At 39.8% G+C, this 16,354-nt stretch overlaps 1 protein-coding gene across 18 annotated transcripts in view; it reads left to right on the top strand.

Moving 5' to 3' along the window:
* ptprsa (protein tyrosine phosphatase receptor type Sa) overlaps positions 1-16,354 on the top strand; it is a 230,675-nt gene that overhangs the window by 146,988 nt on the left and 67,333 nt on the right. For 8 of the 18 annotated variants that reach the window (XM_034882191.1, XM_034882194.1, XM_034882196.1 and 5 more), the window contains 3 exons: positions 2,273-2,290; positions 11,900-12,010; positions 14,370-14,381. In XM_034882191.1, coding sequence (XP_034738082.1) covers positions 2,273-2,290; positions 11,900-12,010; positions 14,370-14,381 — 141 coding nt within the window. The remainder of the gene's footprint in view (positions 1-2,272; positions 2,291-11,899; positions 12,011-14,369; positions 14,382-16,354) is intronic. The other 10 variants (XM_034882197.1, XM_034882200.1, XM_034882207.1 and 7 more) reach the window with 3 other exon arrangements.

Below are 16,354 nucleotides of genomic sequence, written 5' to 3' on the forward strand. Positions count from 1 at the left end.
CTGCTTTATTAACCTTATCCTAACCTTAACCTAACTTTGACCTTAACCTCACCTAACCATTAACTAGTAACCCCTTAACCCCCAACTAAAATTTCACCACAGCTAAAGCAAAATAAACCAACAGCTTCTGCAGCCTCTAATCAAACTCTAACTCTATAACAATGTAACCTTCCCAGAGCCCTGTTGTCCTGTGTCTTGTGATTATCTGTTATTATGTGGTCTCTAAAATCAATGCAGAAATAATTAAAATGTCACTGTTGTTTTGCCTGGTTTTTCAATGACTCCTCTGTGAATACATCTGGGGCAAATATATGCATTTAGCGTACTGTTTATAGACAATTAAGGAAGCTTATCTTTTAGAGTGGGTTTACACACTACAAAAAAACCTTACAAGTAAGAAATAGTTAAGAAAAATGACAATCAATAAGTAAATCAGTTTAAAATACAGTATGGTTAATTGCAGCATATGTACACATTCAGAATATGAACATACAGTATAATAACATCTACTGTGTCATCTACTGCAACTGCTTTTGTATACATCTTACACATTTGTATTTAATGGTGTACAATTCTTGATATAATTTACGATGTATACATAAGCACAGTGCAACACAGTGTACAGCAAGTCTAAAGAAAGGAAAGTAAACCAACTATCATTGCTGCATTGCAAACCAGGCAGAACTTCAAACTCAGCGATTGCCTCCCACCTGCTGGTATCACAAAGGACGCCTCTGAATGCAAAGCTGCAATAACAATCCAGTCAGAAGGTATTGAAAATGTCATCCCACTGCCCAGCTACCCCCACCCGTTAATGTACTGTAAAGGATATGGAAATACTACTGGCACCATCTTGCATCTTAAACTCCAGGTTGTCTTGATTTGATTTTTTTTTTAACTGTGAGAGGTATTGGTGAGGAGATTGGCAGACGGCTAACCCGGGATGTCATCCTTTCTCTCTGCAAATAAGTCTCCCTAAAGTGGGAGCGGAGGGACCGGGCTGTACATACCCTTGACCCTCTGGGCTGTGCCTGCAAGCAATCTATGCTAAGTAGGGCACCCCCCCCCTGGCTTGGCACCGCCCTGCTGGCACTCTCAAGGGATGGCCAAGGGCACATTGTAGCCATGAGTCATCCTTAGACTTAGACAGGGAGACTTTAAAAAAGGCTGGAGGGAGGAAACTGTGGGAAAGACTGAGACATACAAAAAACGCATAAATAGGAAGAAAGAGAGAGAGGAATGGAGAAGCAGATAAAGAAAACGGAGTTAGGAAAAACAGTTCGAAAACAAAGAACGAGGAGAAAAAAAGCCAAGAGCGGAAGAACAGTTAAATGCTTGGCAGAGAGAAGGTTGAGTTAGGCAGGCTCCCCTACCCACACCCAAAGCTCTGCATATAAGGGATGCATTTCACATCACAGCAACAACTCAGGCAACGTTTAAAAGCCCACTAGCCATTGACTGGACAAGCTCAACATTTTATTGTCCCTAATGGGACATTTGGCTTGCAGTCAGGCATGTAACACAATACAGACAAAATAAACAAAGAATAGGGAACCATACAACTCTCAGTTAAATGAAACAATGGAAAGAGTCAAGAGATGGAATGACTGGGGGGGAGGGATGAAGCTTGAGGTGAAGAGTCTATCTGTCCAGCAGGTTTACAACATGTAGGATAAATAAGAACTTCAATCTGTTTGATTTAGCTTGCCAGGTTGCCTGAAGGTACAGCATGAAATTCTAGTTCAGTGGAGATGCCATTCCTCCCTCAGCAAGTTTATTCCATACTAATGTAGATACCTGGTATAAAAGAGTTGCGACCCAAGCATATTTTAATGAGCTATTATTCAAGGTCAGTTGCCTGGCTAAAAGCATTTGCAACTGGAATGATCTACTCCAGGTCAAACCTCTCTTGTTCTGCATTTTCACCCTGAGTTTCGGCCATGGTCAAACTTGAGGTTCTTCAGTTCTGCCAATTAAGTATTGTGTTTTTCTGTCTTAATATGTCTGAAGCAAGGAGGGGGAAATCAAGAAAACAATCAATCAATAAAGTTTGTGCGAGTCATATAAAGCTCCCCATTCCTTTGTGATACCAGCAATGAGAGGTTACCATAAAAAATGTACCTATCTATGAAAGCCATGTAAGAGATTACCTGATGGTTTGATAATCTAGTTCCAATGATCCACCTTCCAACCCAAATAACTCCTCTAACTATTACTAACTTTAACACTGAACTAAACTGATGTTGTGTCTTCGTTTTTGTGTCTCCTCCAGAGGGTACCCCAATTCGAGGTAAGATGTTTAACACAATGAAAAAAAGGGAAAAAAGACTTTAACTTACATTAAACCAGACATAACCGCTTCTAACTCTCCACTCAACTGACTAATCATGTGGGCTTTTCCTCTTAAAAAAATAACAAAACTTCTCTATTTCTACGAACATTAATATGTCATCTGTGTTTGGGTTCTGTGTTCTGTGTACACAAGGTTTCTCTCATGTCCCATGTCATCATTAATGTGTAGCTCTTCCACCTCTGTGGGTGTTCTGTGTTGGTGCCATCATACTATGTCCTCCACATCATCAGTGTCTCAGTGACTCAGGAGCATTTCAAATTGTAGTTGCCAACTTGTTATGAGACAGGATTGAGAAGGTTGAAAGCAGAGGGGTTACTACGCGGTTTGTTTGCTTTGTGCCTCTGACATTTAAATTGTTTGGACATGGACCTGGGGCTAGAGGGTGGGGGATTGGTGATGGGAAGTTGCACAGTGGGGGATAGTGGCCTAATTTGATGGTAAGGCCAAGCTATTGATTACTGTTAACTGTTAAACAAAATCTTAGAAACCACCTTTCTTCCTTCTCTGCTGTGATATCATCTTCATCCTTCCATCTGCCACCAGAGCAATAGCCACATTCTGTAAGGTGATGCATCCATATCAGTTTCATGAGCCCACGCTGGAGATACTTCTTTTCCTACCTATTATTAGCAATTTATGAAGGCAAAACTAACGAGGTTGCTGCATATACATCATTTTACCATACCACAACCAGTTCTCATAATGTCAACGGATGAGAAGGATATCAAGATGGGAAGGGAATGACACAGAGGTAAAGCAGTGAATTATACAATAGCTTTGTCAAATAATTCGTCCTGTCCCCTCATTTTTTTCACATTTCCCTGGACAATATAACTTTCACTTGTAATTATCCACCAGGCTTTGTTGCTGAAGCGTTATCTCCCAGTTGATTCAGTATGATTGTTGATTCCAATGTTTGTTGTAAAATGCTTTTGTTCCATAGACTGAGCAGGTAAGTAAATATCAGTTTGCCATGTATGTCCCTGTATTCATGGGGACAAGATGAGTGCTTTTATTTCATTGATTACTGTTTGGTACAGCAAGAGGGTGATTCATGTGATGAAAGAGCGCCTACTGTAAGAATATGTTTCACCCTCATCAACCATTTAATACATCACTTGAATCTCAACACAGTAGCATGTTTTCAAACACATTCAAGAACATCTGATGTTTAAGACAGAATTCAGACCCTTCACGCCTTGGAACCACACATGACCAACATAGCCAAACCCAGCCCTCCCTGCTCTGCTTTGTTTGAATAAGAAAGTCTCATAAATCATATTGTGGCGAACAAAAGCAGGCATTACTTATGAACTCTGCATTTGCATAATAGGATAATCCTGAAAAAGGCGATTTCTCCCTACAACATTACCGCATGCCAACACTGACTTATGTAAAGAGAAAACTAATAGCCTAGGATCTTGAATGAGATGCAAATGTAATTGAGATCAGAGTATTTGAGAATGATACAAATTTGTTTGTTTGCCAAGGTGCATTTCCACCCTAATGCAGACATCTATATGATGTATTTTACGTTGACTGTTCCACTACAGAATAGTATGCTTTCATGAAATCCTTTCTTTAGGTTGGACACCACTTGTCCTATTGCTAAGTCATTATACGTCAATTTTATTTATATAGCCAGATTTCACAACTTTGCCTCAAGGGGTTTTACAATCTGTACAGCATACAACACCCTCTGTCCTTAGACTCTAGGAAGAGCTATTCCTTCACACAGATAGGAGAAAAGTCAAGACAACATGCACACAGCAGAGTTAGAGACAGGAGGAGAGGCTGAATCTCCTGGATTGAGGCAACGTCAGCCAGTGGAGTGATAGAGGTCCTAGGACAGCCATTGGTCCAGTACAGAGATGCCTGAGTGGAAAAGAGAACATGGAGGAGAAACTCGTGAGAGTGAGTCAGGGAGGAGAGAAAGATTATATGGACCTCTGCTTGTAGGGCAACAAACAAACAGAGCGAGCTACTGTGTCTTTCAAAAAGTATTCACGTTGGCAGAAACAGCATGACACATAAGTTCTAGCTTTATAGATTAATTAAGACTGAGCTGCTAGAAGGATAATTGTAATAGGTATGAAGAAAAAAACAATTGAAAGTTAAGGCAAAAAGATCAGTTTTAAATTTGAACTTAAAAGTCTCAAAAGAGTTGGACTGAAGGCAGCAGGGTTATGGAAATGGCCTGCAGCCTGCTGACTTCTTTTTAACTTTGTGAACAGAGCGGAGAGCTTGTGACAGATTTTTGGGATATCAAACAGGTAAAAAGGGACGTGCCCATTTAGAATCTTATATTTGTAAGTGATCAGAAGCACCTGATCTGTTTTATCTGACAAAACCAATGAAGGGTTTAGAGTGTAAGCTCGAATTGGTGTAAGATGGACAAACTTTCTGTTTTTTGTTGAGATAACTTCAGCATTCTGAACCATTTGACGACTTTTATTACTAGCATGCGACAATCCGAACCGTTAACACAAACGTTAGCTGTGAGTGTCTGGAGGCTACAAAAGCTTAAATTGGTTTGAACATAAAAAGTAGTCTAATATAATGTAGAGCACAGAGAGTATTTCAGAGTAGAGGAGTTGTCAATCTCAGAGAAGTTACAATGTGTGTCACTCAAAGTAGCGTCATGGTTTCCCATGTGAGAGCTGATTCCCTAAAAGGTAAAATCTACATTTATTTTGCTTTCATACAAAGCCCCCCAGGTGCTGGCCTAGAAGTAAGCAATAGGTAGAAAAGTAGCTTGACTCCCTACCTGCTTCATTACTGATTTCATGAGAGCGTTACAAGCCACCAGATGGGCATCAACAACAATGGCGTCACACGTGGGGCCCCACGCTGGTGCGATCACAGTATAATGACCTTGGGGTGGCGGCAGAGCATGCCCGAGTGACAGGATACAGACAGAAGGAAAGGGAGACAGAGAGATAAGGGCATTTCTATACTTGGCTGCCGCATGTCCAAACTGGCTGTCTTCTTCATTGTGTGATTATTAAAACTGTGGGTTCATAACTGAAATGTGAAATGTCCACACATTGACGCCCTCTCTAGTTGCAAGAGATGTTTAACAATTTAACAACAACACTTAAAAATTGTTGTATGGAACCCTGCTGAAGTGCTGTAGCACCACTGTAGCACCACTGTAAATACACTAGTGAAGTGGGATGCTACTTTATACATGATGTGATAATTATGATGTGGAAATAAATAGATGGTGTGAAACGTTTAAACACCAGTTTGCTTGCTGTTACTTCAGCTGCGTTGTACTTACCAGGACAGTTTCGGCCTGACAATATTTTCAATTTAAAAGTGCATGACTGAACAGTCATTTGAATGGCTATATGATAGTGAATCTAAATCTTTTTGTATATAATAATTCCTCCTTAATCATAAATTGCGCTTAAATTAACGCCAAAGATTATTTGTGCCTTAAAATAATGTTTCCAAATGATTGAGTGGTTCATCAACTCATATTTGGGTGAACGGCACTTCTGCATTTGCAAGTTTTCCTTATAGGGTAGTGGATCTGTAGTTCATATGAGAATTCCACTTCCAACCTGTAGGGGGACCAAAGAGGACAAGGACTTTGGTGTTGCTTTAAAGAGGCGCTATGCAGTTTTTGACATTTCTTCACTATTTTCTCTTTTTTTTTGCTCACTGGTTTCTCTATAGAGCTTCCCCTACAGCTTCAGAATAGATATTTGGCAGCTCCAATGGTTACTTGTGTCTGACTCCTCGCTCAGTCAATCAACAGTGTCCTCGTACTCTGTTCCTCCGACAATGCTTTCCTAGCTTTCTGCTTCTTTTTTGCCGGCTCAGCCATGACGATAGTGTGAACAACTCTGAAAAACTCCATCGCTAGTGGAGTGCCGTGAAGCAATTCGTTACGTCGCGAGACCTGATAAGACATGATACTTCCTGACACAGAGTCCGGCAAATCACTAGCAAAAAGTTGCAAGGGTGTTTTTTTCCGCTCACATGTGCTAGGGGGAAGCGAGATGAACTCAAACAAAAGTCATATAATCATTCCAATGGCTCTGAAGCTGTTCAGTTAAGGTAAATTAAGCAAAAAAAAATCTGCAGAGTTCCCTTTTAAAGTATTGTATCCTGCGTTCTTCTGTGCACGTCAGTGAGTTTGATTCATGGATGGAAATGTTAATATTTTGAGTGTCTGTCTATCCACTCATACAATGTGGTGCTAATTTGGGGTTTTAATTGCACTGTAGTGGGGCTTAAGTGAGCAGCTTTGGGATTTCAGGATCATGAGGAAACGACAGCAGAGGAGATGACAAATGAGAGACTAATGAAAGATATGAACTGAAAATGAGAGATAAAATGATGAAATGAACAGTGTGCCACAGGCAGGCCTGAGTGGGCTGCAGATAGAGGAAGAGGGAGGGAAAGAGAGTGAGATTTGGCCAGCCATTTTGTTGATCGCCTAAACAAATCAATCAAGGCCCGCTGGAGCACACTAATTGAATTACACAAATGGGACTGGGGGGGGGTACACATGGCAAAGCTGCTATAAAGCATCAACGGGGGTGGGTAGACCACAGCTTTAGGCACTTTCTGAAATTAATCATCCATGCTTGCCCCTCCATGCCTTTCTTTTATCCCCTCATCTGTCCTTCTGTTTTTTTTATGTTGTCTGTCTCTTCAACTCTTCCTCTTAAACCTCTCTGATTTTTTTGTTCTCTCTCTCCCTATTGCACACCGCACCTCTCAGATATGCGACTCTTTCCACCTCATCGTTGTCTTTTATCAGGTGTCCCCCACTCTTTTTGCCCTCTAAAACCAGAACTAAATACGGATTTGTCAATATTCATGGTTTTTGGTTTAAGAATTAGACATTTTCTGAAATATTTCCTGCTTGTCTACAGCTACAGAGAGGGCATTGACAATCTGAAAAAAAACTTGTATTGTTTAAACATAGTAAGACATCTCAGTTTCGCTTCATTTTGGAAAGAAAATGATGACTTTTTATAGTGCTGAAAAATACTGCACTAACTAACCGCATTGAACACCTTTGGTACAAAAATGTCTGCTCCAGAATCTGAATTGGCCTTCAAAAACACGTATTTGTTGAACTCTTCCCAGGCAGTCTTCTTTGTTATCACACCTTGGCACCTCAATGCTTCTCATCAGGTCAGCCTGCGGCACACAGCGCTGTTAACCAGGGCAGCTGTCACGGCTGGGACAAATGTCCCAAACCCACTGCCCATTACAGTCTTCTTTATGGAATAGATGAAGGCAGTGAACAACCTGCAAGATAGCCAGGAGTGGGTAGCAGTGGAGATTGGAGGTTGTGCGTGTTGGTGAGCAGGGAGGGTCACTTTGACTGAAATGGAGACTAATTAGTCCACATGGAAGTGAAGTCATTATTAACAGGGATTTTATTTGCCTCAACTGTAGTCACTTTTTAATCTTCTTTGGGATCCTAGTGGTGGATCATACATCATGGAGCAGGACACAAAGAAAGAAATGGCACCAGTCCTTTCTCCTCTGACCCAGAAAAACATAAATTATTACTTACCAGGGGCGGCACTAACCGGGCTGATTACATAATGTCTTTAAACATTCATTTGTAGTTTTTAAATTGTCCTTGAGACAGATTAAGTAGAAAGTAAAGTAGTACTTACTCAGTAATTGCAGGTCAATCTAGCAGTTGAAATTAAATACTTACATTGTAATGTAATAACATTTGGTTGCTGGCATTTTAGTATCATGCATTTGAACCCACAGTTAAGCACATTTGTTTTGGTTTTCTGTCTTAAACAATCAGTTGACACTGTGCTGATATAAAATTTAAAATGAGCCATGCTTTTTATTGATCATGCCATATCTTGGCAAACAGAGCAGTCAACTCTTATGAACTGTTTTTCATGTTTTTAAATGAAATCTGAAAAAAACTTTTTCGTTGGTTTATGTTTTTGATAAGTCTTCATAGCTAAAGACAGGGAAGACATGCCATTAGGCCCCTTATGGTATTCACTTATTAAGCACAGTCAGGCCATTTTGTGAGCAACACAGTTTGTCGCTAGGCAAGTCTTTATCAGCAAATGCCTCATGTTTGAACGGACTGAGTATGTGGTTTTTATTGTGCTGGTGAAAAAATAGTTTATAGCATTCATTTCATCCCTTTTGTTTCCTCTTTACCTGATAAAAACAAAGATTCCAATGGCCACTCGCGCTCTGATGAGCCACAGGCTAACATGGTAGACTGAGCGCAATTATGCAAAACACAGAGAGTGCAGTCATATTAAAATAAAAAAACACACACAAAGGAACTGGTGACTAGGGTTTTGAAAAGGGGAGTTTGTTTTGGGTGCACACATACACGTGTTTTCTGCAGCTTGAGATGGATCATTAAAGAGGTTCCGCTTGGATTTATACTGTATCTTAAAAGCTCTTAGAGGTCTGTTGTCTTTAAATTCTAACATTATCTGGCTTTAAATTGACTGCCTGGTCACCTAAAAATGCATGAGGGACTACACTATTTCGTAAACATAGCTGTATATACTGGGAAATACAGAGAAAGATATGTGGAGCTGATAGGCTTTATTAGCTTTGTATCAACTCATTTGGCAATGGGTGGACTGTAACGAACGTTTATTAATATCAAATAGTTGTGCACTATAGGATTAATAGGATAGATTCATTTAAGTTAACTTCTCTGAGGTCATCAAAAGACAAAGCTCGGACTAGAGGAAGATATATGAGAAGAGCGGAAATGTCGAAGTGGACAGAAGAGAAATGCAACTCACACAGTGTGGAACAGCACATGTAACACCAGTGGGATATTGCCTCTCCACTATGTGTGAATCTGACAGAGAGGAGCATAAAGCCTCTCAAAATAGAATGAAGTTGTGATTTTTCTTTTGCTCTCTCTCTATCTTATCTTTTCTGTCCCTCTCATTCTGGGCTTCCTTCATCAAACATGTGTTCACACAGATTGTATTGTATCGATTTGTATTGTATTGTGTCCCATATTTTCACAAGGGTAAGAATGATGTCAGTCTACGTACAAGAATCAAACTTAGAATTTTAATTTTGCAACAGAATGATAATGACAAGTTTAAGACAGAAATTAGGAATATTATGTATAAATAATAATGTTGATTCCTCCTCTTCTGTGTTCCTCTATATATCTTTCTTCCTTTGGCTCTCCCCCTCCTATCTCTCCTTGCTTCTCCGCCCTTCCTTTTTCTTCCTCGCTGTTTTCCTACGTCAATTATTCTCCCTCTCTCTGTGTTCCGCCAGCGGAAGGAGTCTTTATGTGTTCTTCACAGCTCCACTGAATAATAGCTAGAATATGTAATGAAGCCAGTAGGGGCTTGGAAACAATAGATAATGCCACCTAGCGAGGAGCCTTCTCAACCAAAGATGGAAAGGAACAGATGATACTCCCTTCATCCCCTCAAACACTATTTTTTTCAATTGCTTTCTCTCTCTCTCTCTCTCTCTTTCTATGTCTCTCTCTCCCTCCCCTCCAGCCAATGTTTGTTTTAATTGGCTCTCAATTAATTTTGTTTGGCTCATTTTCTGTCACCCTCTGCATGTTGGAGGTTGTGTTTAGTTGACCTTCAAATGACGTGTTGATCATTTTTTTTAAATAAAGACATTTGTATTCGTTGGAAGCATTTGGACCTTCAGACTTTTCAACAGTTGGCACACACTAAAAAACTATATGAAATATAGAATATTTCTTCTGATTTGACTGTTTGGTAACAGTCAACAAACGCCCTTCAACATTATTTTTTTTGAAGCATTTTTGCATCAACTTAACTAAAGATTTTATAATTCAGCACAGGGGCCGAGGCTGACGAGCCATTGGCAGAGCTTTCTGGAACCGTCCACCTGGATTTGAACTTCACACAGTCCTTACTTTATGGTCTCCCTCGTGTTGAGGCAGTAGGCTTCTGAGCACATTCCAAGCCACCTGCCACTAGGCTGGCATTTGCTTTTCCAAGCGCACATCAAACACATCCAAATCAGATTCCCTGCATAAACACAGAGCAAAGACTCCACCACCTGCACTCTGCAGGTAGACATTTTCATTTGGTTTATAAGCTATGTGCCAGAAACAGCTCCCACTGGGGGTTGGGGATGATTTGAGCTGTTGAGGGAAATGAAGAGAATATAAAAAAATAGAGTATAGATTGTTGTAGCTTCAGGTATTTTTTCGTTCCCCAACAGTAGATATCTATTTATTGACTCCAAGCTGTACACTATTCTAAGAGTACTAGGCCGTGGCCAAGGTGGAAGCGTGACTAATCTTTATAATTAAACAGAATCAATGGTCTCATTTGTGGCAGAGCCGAAAAGTGTTATTAGACCAATGTTCCAGAATAGTAGCTCTGTACAACATTGTGTTCCCTCCTCTTGCAGATGTGATGGAGTAGGTTATTTTATATTACAAAGTATCCTGGGCAGCGGCTGGCGTATTGATGTTTCCTGGCTAAATGCTAACGAGCGATGGTGCTGTGTTTGTCAGGGAGGCCTGGGCTGCAATCTGTCTGCTGAGCCAGCCAGAAGCCCTAATGATACCATCAGGAAGTGCCGTCAACAGCGCTGTAACGAGGAATGATCTGACGCCCGTTGTTTCACCTCCCTCCTCAGTCCCCCAAGCCCCTTTTTCTATGCCATTGCCATGCATTTAGGTTGAGTTTCTTTGCAACATATAAGTGACAAAATCTAACACCTGAGGATTTATTTGGTCAGTTTGAAACACAATGCCCTAAGGAGTTCAAATAAAGCTTTATTCCCTAAAATATAACAATTTGTGAAAGAAATGAAGAGTAATTAAAATAAAACATGAATTACAAGTAAAAGACAATACAAATGATTGGAAAACCCAATGACAATGGTGGCCAGTATATGATTTCATGTGGATGTACTTTTAATTTCTCTCTTCCTATATGTTCATCATATGTAATGTGAGACTTAGATGCATCTTTATTCCCATGATTTATCACACATTTTCTAATGCTTTGAGTGGTTAATATATAGTGGGGCTGAGCTGCTGCATTATGCACCATGCCAGTGTTAATTTGTACATGAACTACATGTCTAGGTATTTTCCCATGACCCCTTTTCCCCCAACACAGACAGACACTCCCTTGGGGAGTGCTACGCAAAGGGCGATTTGTTAGTCTCACTCAGTTTACAGACCGATCTCAACACCCTTCTCCATTACCTTTCATCACACATTACTTTGTCCTCATGGCTTTTTAAAAGAGATCTTATATCTTACATGAGTTGCATACACCAGCATAGCCACAAACCTAGTGTGTCTGATTCATTCCACCTTTTTTTTTATTTATTTTCTCCTCCTTTTATCTGGGCATGACTGAGGCTGGAGAGATAAACAGTCCTGAGAAATTCAAGATACCCTGCATTAAGAAGATTGTATGACTCGTTCATGCACTGTTATTGACAAGTCAACTAATCATATGCTCCCTGCTGTCTTTCTTTCTCTCTTGTTCTCTTTCCCCCCCTCCCCTCTTGTTTTTGTTGTAAATTGTGATTCACCAGGTGCCTTGCAGATTGAGAACAGCGAGGAGACAGACCAGGGGAAGTATGAGTGCGTGGCGTCTAATGTGGAAGGCGTACGCTACTCATCCCCTGCAAACCTTTATGTGCGAGGTAGGGAGCAACCCGGCCTCAGAGCCAGGCCAAAAAAATAAAAGCATTCACCCATTCTAGCTTAAATGTCTGAACAGTGCAGCTCAGCTTTAAGTGGCATTACTGTTGAGCCTAACAAATGATAATTGCTTCCATTCTAGCACAGCTGTATTTGCACAAAATGTGTTTTGCAAAACAGTATTACCCGAGTAATATACATCTTTTAGCATTGATAGTATTGCCTGCCCACAAATGTAATTTCATTTGCACTGAAACTTCCAAATGTAAAACTATAATTGACCAACTAATTTTGTTCTCTGTTATGATGTTATGCTCCATTTTTTCTTTGAATGCCCTCCCCTTCTCGCTTGGAAGGAAATGTGTAGCACAACAAGCCGTATGTCTTTTACTATCAGTTGTAAGACGCCTTCTACCTGTAATTGTGTGCCCGATAAAATGTCTCCGCCAAAGTTATGGAACCCAAAAAGAGTCAGAAAGGACTTCTTTTTGATTAGCATTTTTCAGGTACAGGAACACAACGGTAAGTCTTGATTTTGATTGGGTGGCGAGGTATTAATGCCTACCAATCAAAATCTAAACTCCTTTTCCTTCTGCAGTTTGGGGGGGTAACAGGATTTTCCTTGTGGTGAATTAATAGAAAAGGAGTCACCCAGTCAGTTGCTCTGTATTACATAAAAAAATGCTCCGTTGCAGAGATTATAAATAGTGCACTTCCTCTACTTTTTCTTCATGGTGTTCTGGAGCATAAATCCATAGTACTCCCTTGTTTCTGCTCTGGGGTATTATCTTTAAAGCCTTTTACAGTCAGCAGTAATTTAGGCTGGCATGTTCCAGCAAAGTGAAGATATGAAAAACAATCAGTCACAGAGAATGTTGAGTTTCATAGGAAACATGCAATGAAGACAAAGGCCTACCCTCTACCACTAATGCTAAATGACAATGAATCCCTGTTGAGGGAGCTCTGATCAATTGAAGCAGATGCATTTTCGACATGTATTATTTATATTGTGCATATTAAATAAAGATGCCTCGGTATCTACTCAGTTTGTTCCCTCTGCTGTGTACCAAATAACTTTGTTCCCAATAAATTATGCATTACCCTGACATTATAAAATGGGTCAGGAAGCTGCTTTTTCATTATTATTGCTATTATCATACCCTGTGAAGTAGCAGCATAAGGAAGAAAAATTCAACTCTTAACTGTAGAAGGTAAAAAATGGTTTTCAAGATTAGTGCGTCTTCTTGCCAGCATTCATCCTGCAGACTCATGCCGTCTCCACTGTGAGGCAGTGACACTTAATGTCAAGTAGCTATCCACTTCTGTTACGTACTGCACTGTGGGATTTAACAGGTTCATTACAGTCAAGAGATCTACAGGAATCATTAAATAGCGATAATGGGAACACATTGTTGACACAGCACTGGGATATTTAATAGTTCCTTTGGTCAAAACCACACAGATATACCCCAATATCATTTCCAGCAATTCATGCGATCTCCATGAACACTGGCTCCATCAGCATGCTTTTAACAGGCCACACAAGGGTCGTATTTAGTCAGTTACTTTCGCACTATGTAACACACTTGTTATTGCTTGATGGTGTCGACCTTTGTCTGTTTTCAGTTAACTTTTGTCAATCAATTCTGATACTTGATGTTGACTATGTTTTGTTCACAAAGCGAAATGCACTCGAGATTAGCAGCTGTGGTAGAGATCAACATTCAGAAACATAATAACAATCCTAAATTGTATCTGGGGCATGCCGTATCCAGGAAGATTGAGCCTACTTCCCAAACAGAAACCATACTGTAATTACTGTGCTTCTGATTGGCTTCTAACAACATTTACTGTCTCTGTCTTGAACTGCAGCTGCTAATTTCAGCCCAAACTGTGTCTTTTTTTCTTTTCTATCTCTCATTAGTTTTTCTTTATTTTCTCTTTATTTGGTTTTCTTCTCTAACAAAAGCAAGTACAGCCACCACAGGAGCCTCTCCTTGTGGCTATAAGGAGCTTGTGAAATTTTAAATTATGAGTATGGTACACTTGATTTGACTCTAATGGCGCTCACTATTTTTTTCTTACCAGACAACAGTGCGGCCACTGGGGTGTATCTAATTGTTTTGGTTCAAAGTTTATTTAAGGGTGGTGGGGAGGGGGGGGGCAAGCAAGTGTACTTTGAAGACGGGTATCACTGATAACAGGGACAAGGGAAAAGGAGGAAAAAAGGATTAAAGAAGAGGGAAATGTAGCTGCAGCTAAACACCTTGAGGTGGCTTTTTTTACTCTCTCTGTGTTTCCCCTATTTTTCTCTTCTCCTCATGTCATTGTGTTCTGCATCAACCCCTTTACATCCCTCAGAGCTTCGAGAAGGTTGGTGTGTTTTTTCTTTTTTACTTTTTTTAACCCGCATTTGAAAAAAAAAAAATCAACATGTTGACAAATTTTAGCTGTATTTGCCTATTACAGAGCTCGATTCATTACTAATTTGAAGCAATACTAATTAGTTAATCCAAACTGCTAAATGATTATGGAAGAAATGTATCTTTATTTCCAAGGAAGAAATGATGAAAGCAAACCCGATTAGCTCGGGTCTTGTTAATTTACTTTTATGTTTGCATTGTGGGGCCTTTTCTCGTTTTGCATCCTTTGGTATTGCTTCTGCACAGGCTTTCTTGCATGTGTCATGAAATCCCAGCACGTGTAAATAACAGAACCTGATGCATGATGGGAGAATGTAACTGCGCTTGCATGCCTGAACAGAATCCCTTTGGCCGTGTTGGTCTTTTTCTTTATGCATTCCCTGTGTTTTGTTTAATTGTTTCCTTCTCTTCCTTTGATTTCTCAACAAGTGTTTTCCCTGATACAACCTGATTTTTGGGGCTTTCCTTTATTTAGTTTAAGTTTTTGTGTTGTGGATATGGTATTGTGTTTGTGTGTGTTTCTTTTTGTTTCAGTTCTTTTCTGGAACTTACTTTCTGTTAAAGATGTTTGTCTTTTGTGGTTAATTTGTCTGTGAGAGTTGTGTTTCTTTTTCACAATGATGCTGCTCAGCTTCTTGACTCTCGGAGTGCCAATGCAAATGCCGAATGAAATAATTAGTGTGTATACAGCCAGTGTTCCTGTCATCTTGTTTATTGCGATCCATTACTGAAAAAAATAGACCTGATTGGGTTCCATGGGGATTTCAGGCAGCCATTAAGGGATACCATTTACAGTGTCATTTGGATCAATAACAATATATTGACCTCAACATCACATTTATTGTTGCTTAGCAAGAGCTCAAAGATACTTTTATTTTCAAATGGCGACAGCTAGATGTGATTGGTTTCGTTGAGTGACTGCTGTTTGCATTCCCTCGCAATCATGACACTCAAATTATAATTTATTATTCAAAATACCTCCTTCCCTTGTGTGTAAACACACACACACACTCCTAGAGGAGATAATTAATTTTTAGCTTGATGTGACTAAAGTAATGCTGATTCTGAAACTAAAACAGGACACCGTAATTAGCCAGCGAGATAATTAGATTTTTTTTTTTGCCATTCGTGACTAACTCCTGAGCTTTTTATTTGTCAAGACTTTAAATGCCAAACAGATTGCACTGACATAGCGCTGTTAAACCGGACAAAGCGCTTTACAATTTGCATCTGATTCACCTATTCACACACATTTATACCCCAAAGGTGAGTTTATATGAGCCTCGCTGAGCCCCGAGATATCAGTAAGAGAAACCCCCTCAGAAGAATATTCACTGGTAGTCAGGGTTTTCCGTTCTGAATATGCTGAGTATAGCAGATATATTTCATTCTATCGCACCAGCCAAATCATTTGTCCCTAAGGAAGGTCATTAAACATACATATAAATGTATCTATAAAAAATAAATAATAATCTCTTCAGATCTAGCAGTTATCTCCCACCAAAGTTAAGGTTTTAATTCCAACTCTATGCACCAATTGGCTATCAAATTACTTTTTCTTAGTAATTATAACAGTTTAGTCTGTGAAAGACGCTGATCAATAATCTGCCATTGCTGCCCTCAATATAATAGTGTCCACACAGCGTAGCACAATGTCACTGTAAGAAACTGAGAATAACGAAAGCCTGACAATGTCTTCATTGGGTTTTACTATCAAATTATAAGTCCTAAGAAAAACACTGATGCAGAAAGACTGCGCTGTGATGTGTGCATGTGCATGTTTGCCCTCCTTCAAAGGTATCTGCCTGATTTTGAATGTGCTTGCATGTCCTGCTATGCATTTGTGTGTAACGTTGGGAAAGAAAGCTAGATTACACCTTATGTTCTCACCGGCCAAAGCCAAATCCTGCCAACTCTATTAGA

The sequence above is a fragment of the Etheostoma cragini genome, chromosome 9 (genome assembly GCF_013103735.1).
Source record: "Etheostoma cragini isolate CJK2018 chromosome 9, CSU_Ecrag_1.0, whole genome shotgun sequence".
Taxonomy (NCBI): Eukaryota; Metazoa; Chordata; class Actinopteri; order Perciformes; family Percidae; genus Etheostoma; species Etheostoma cragini.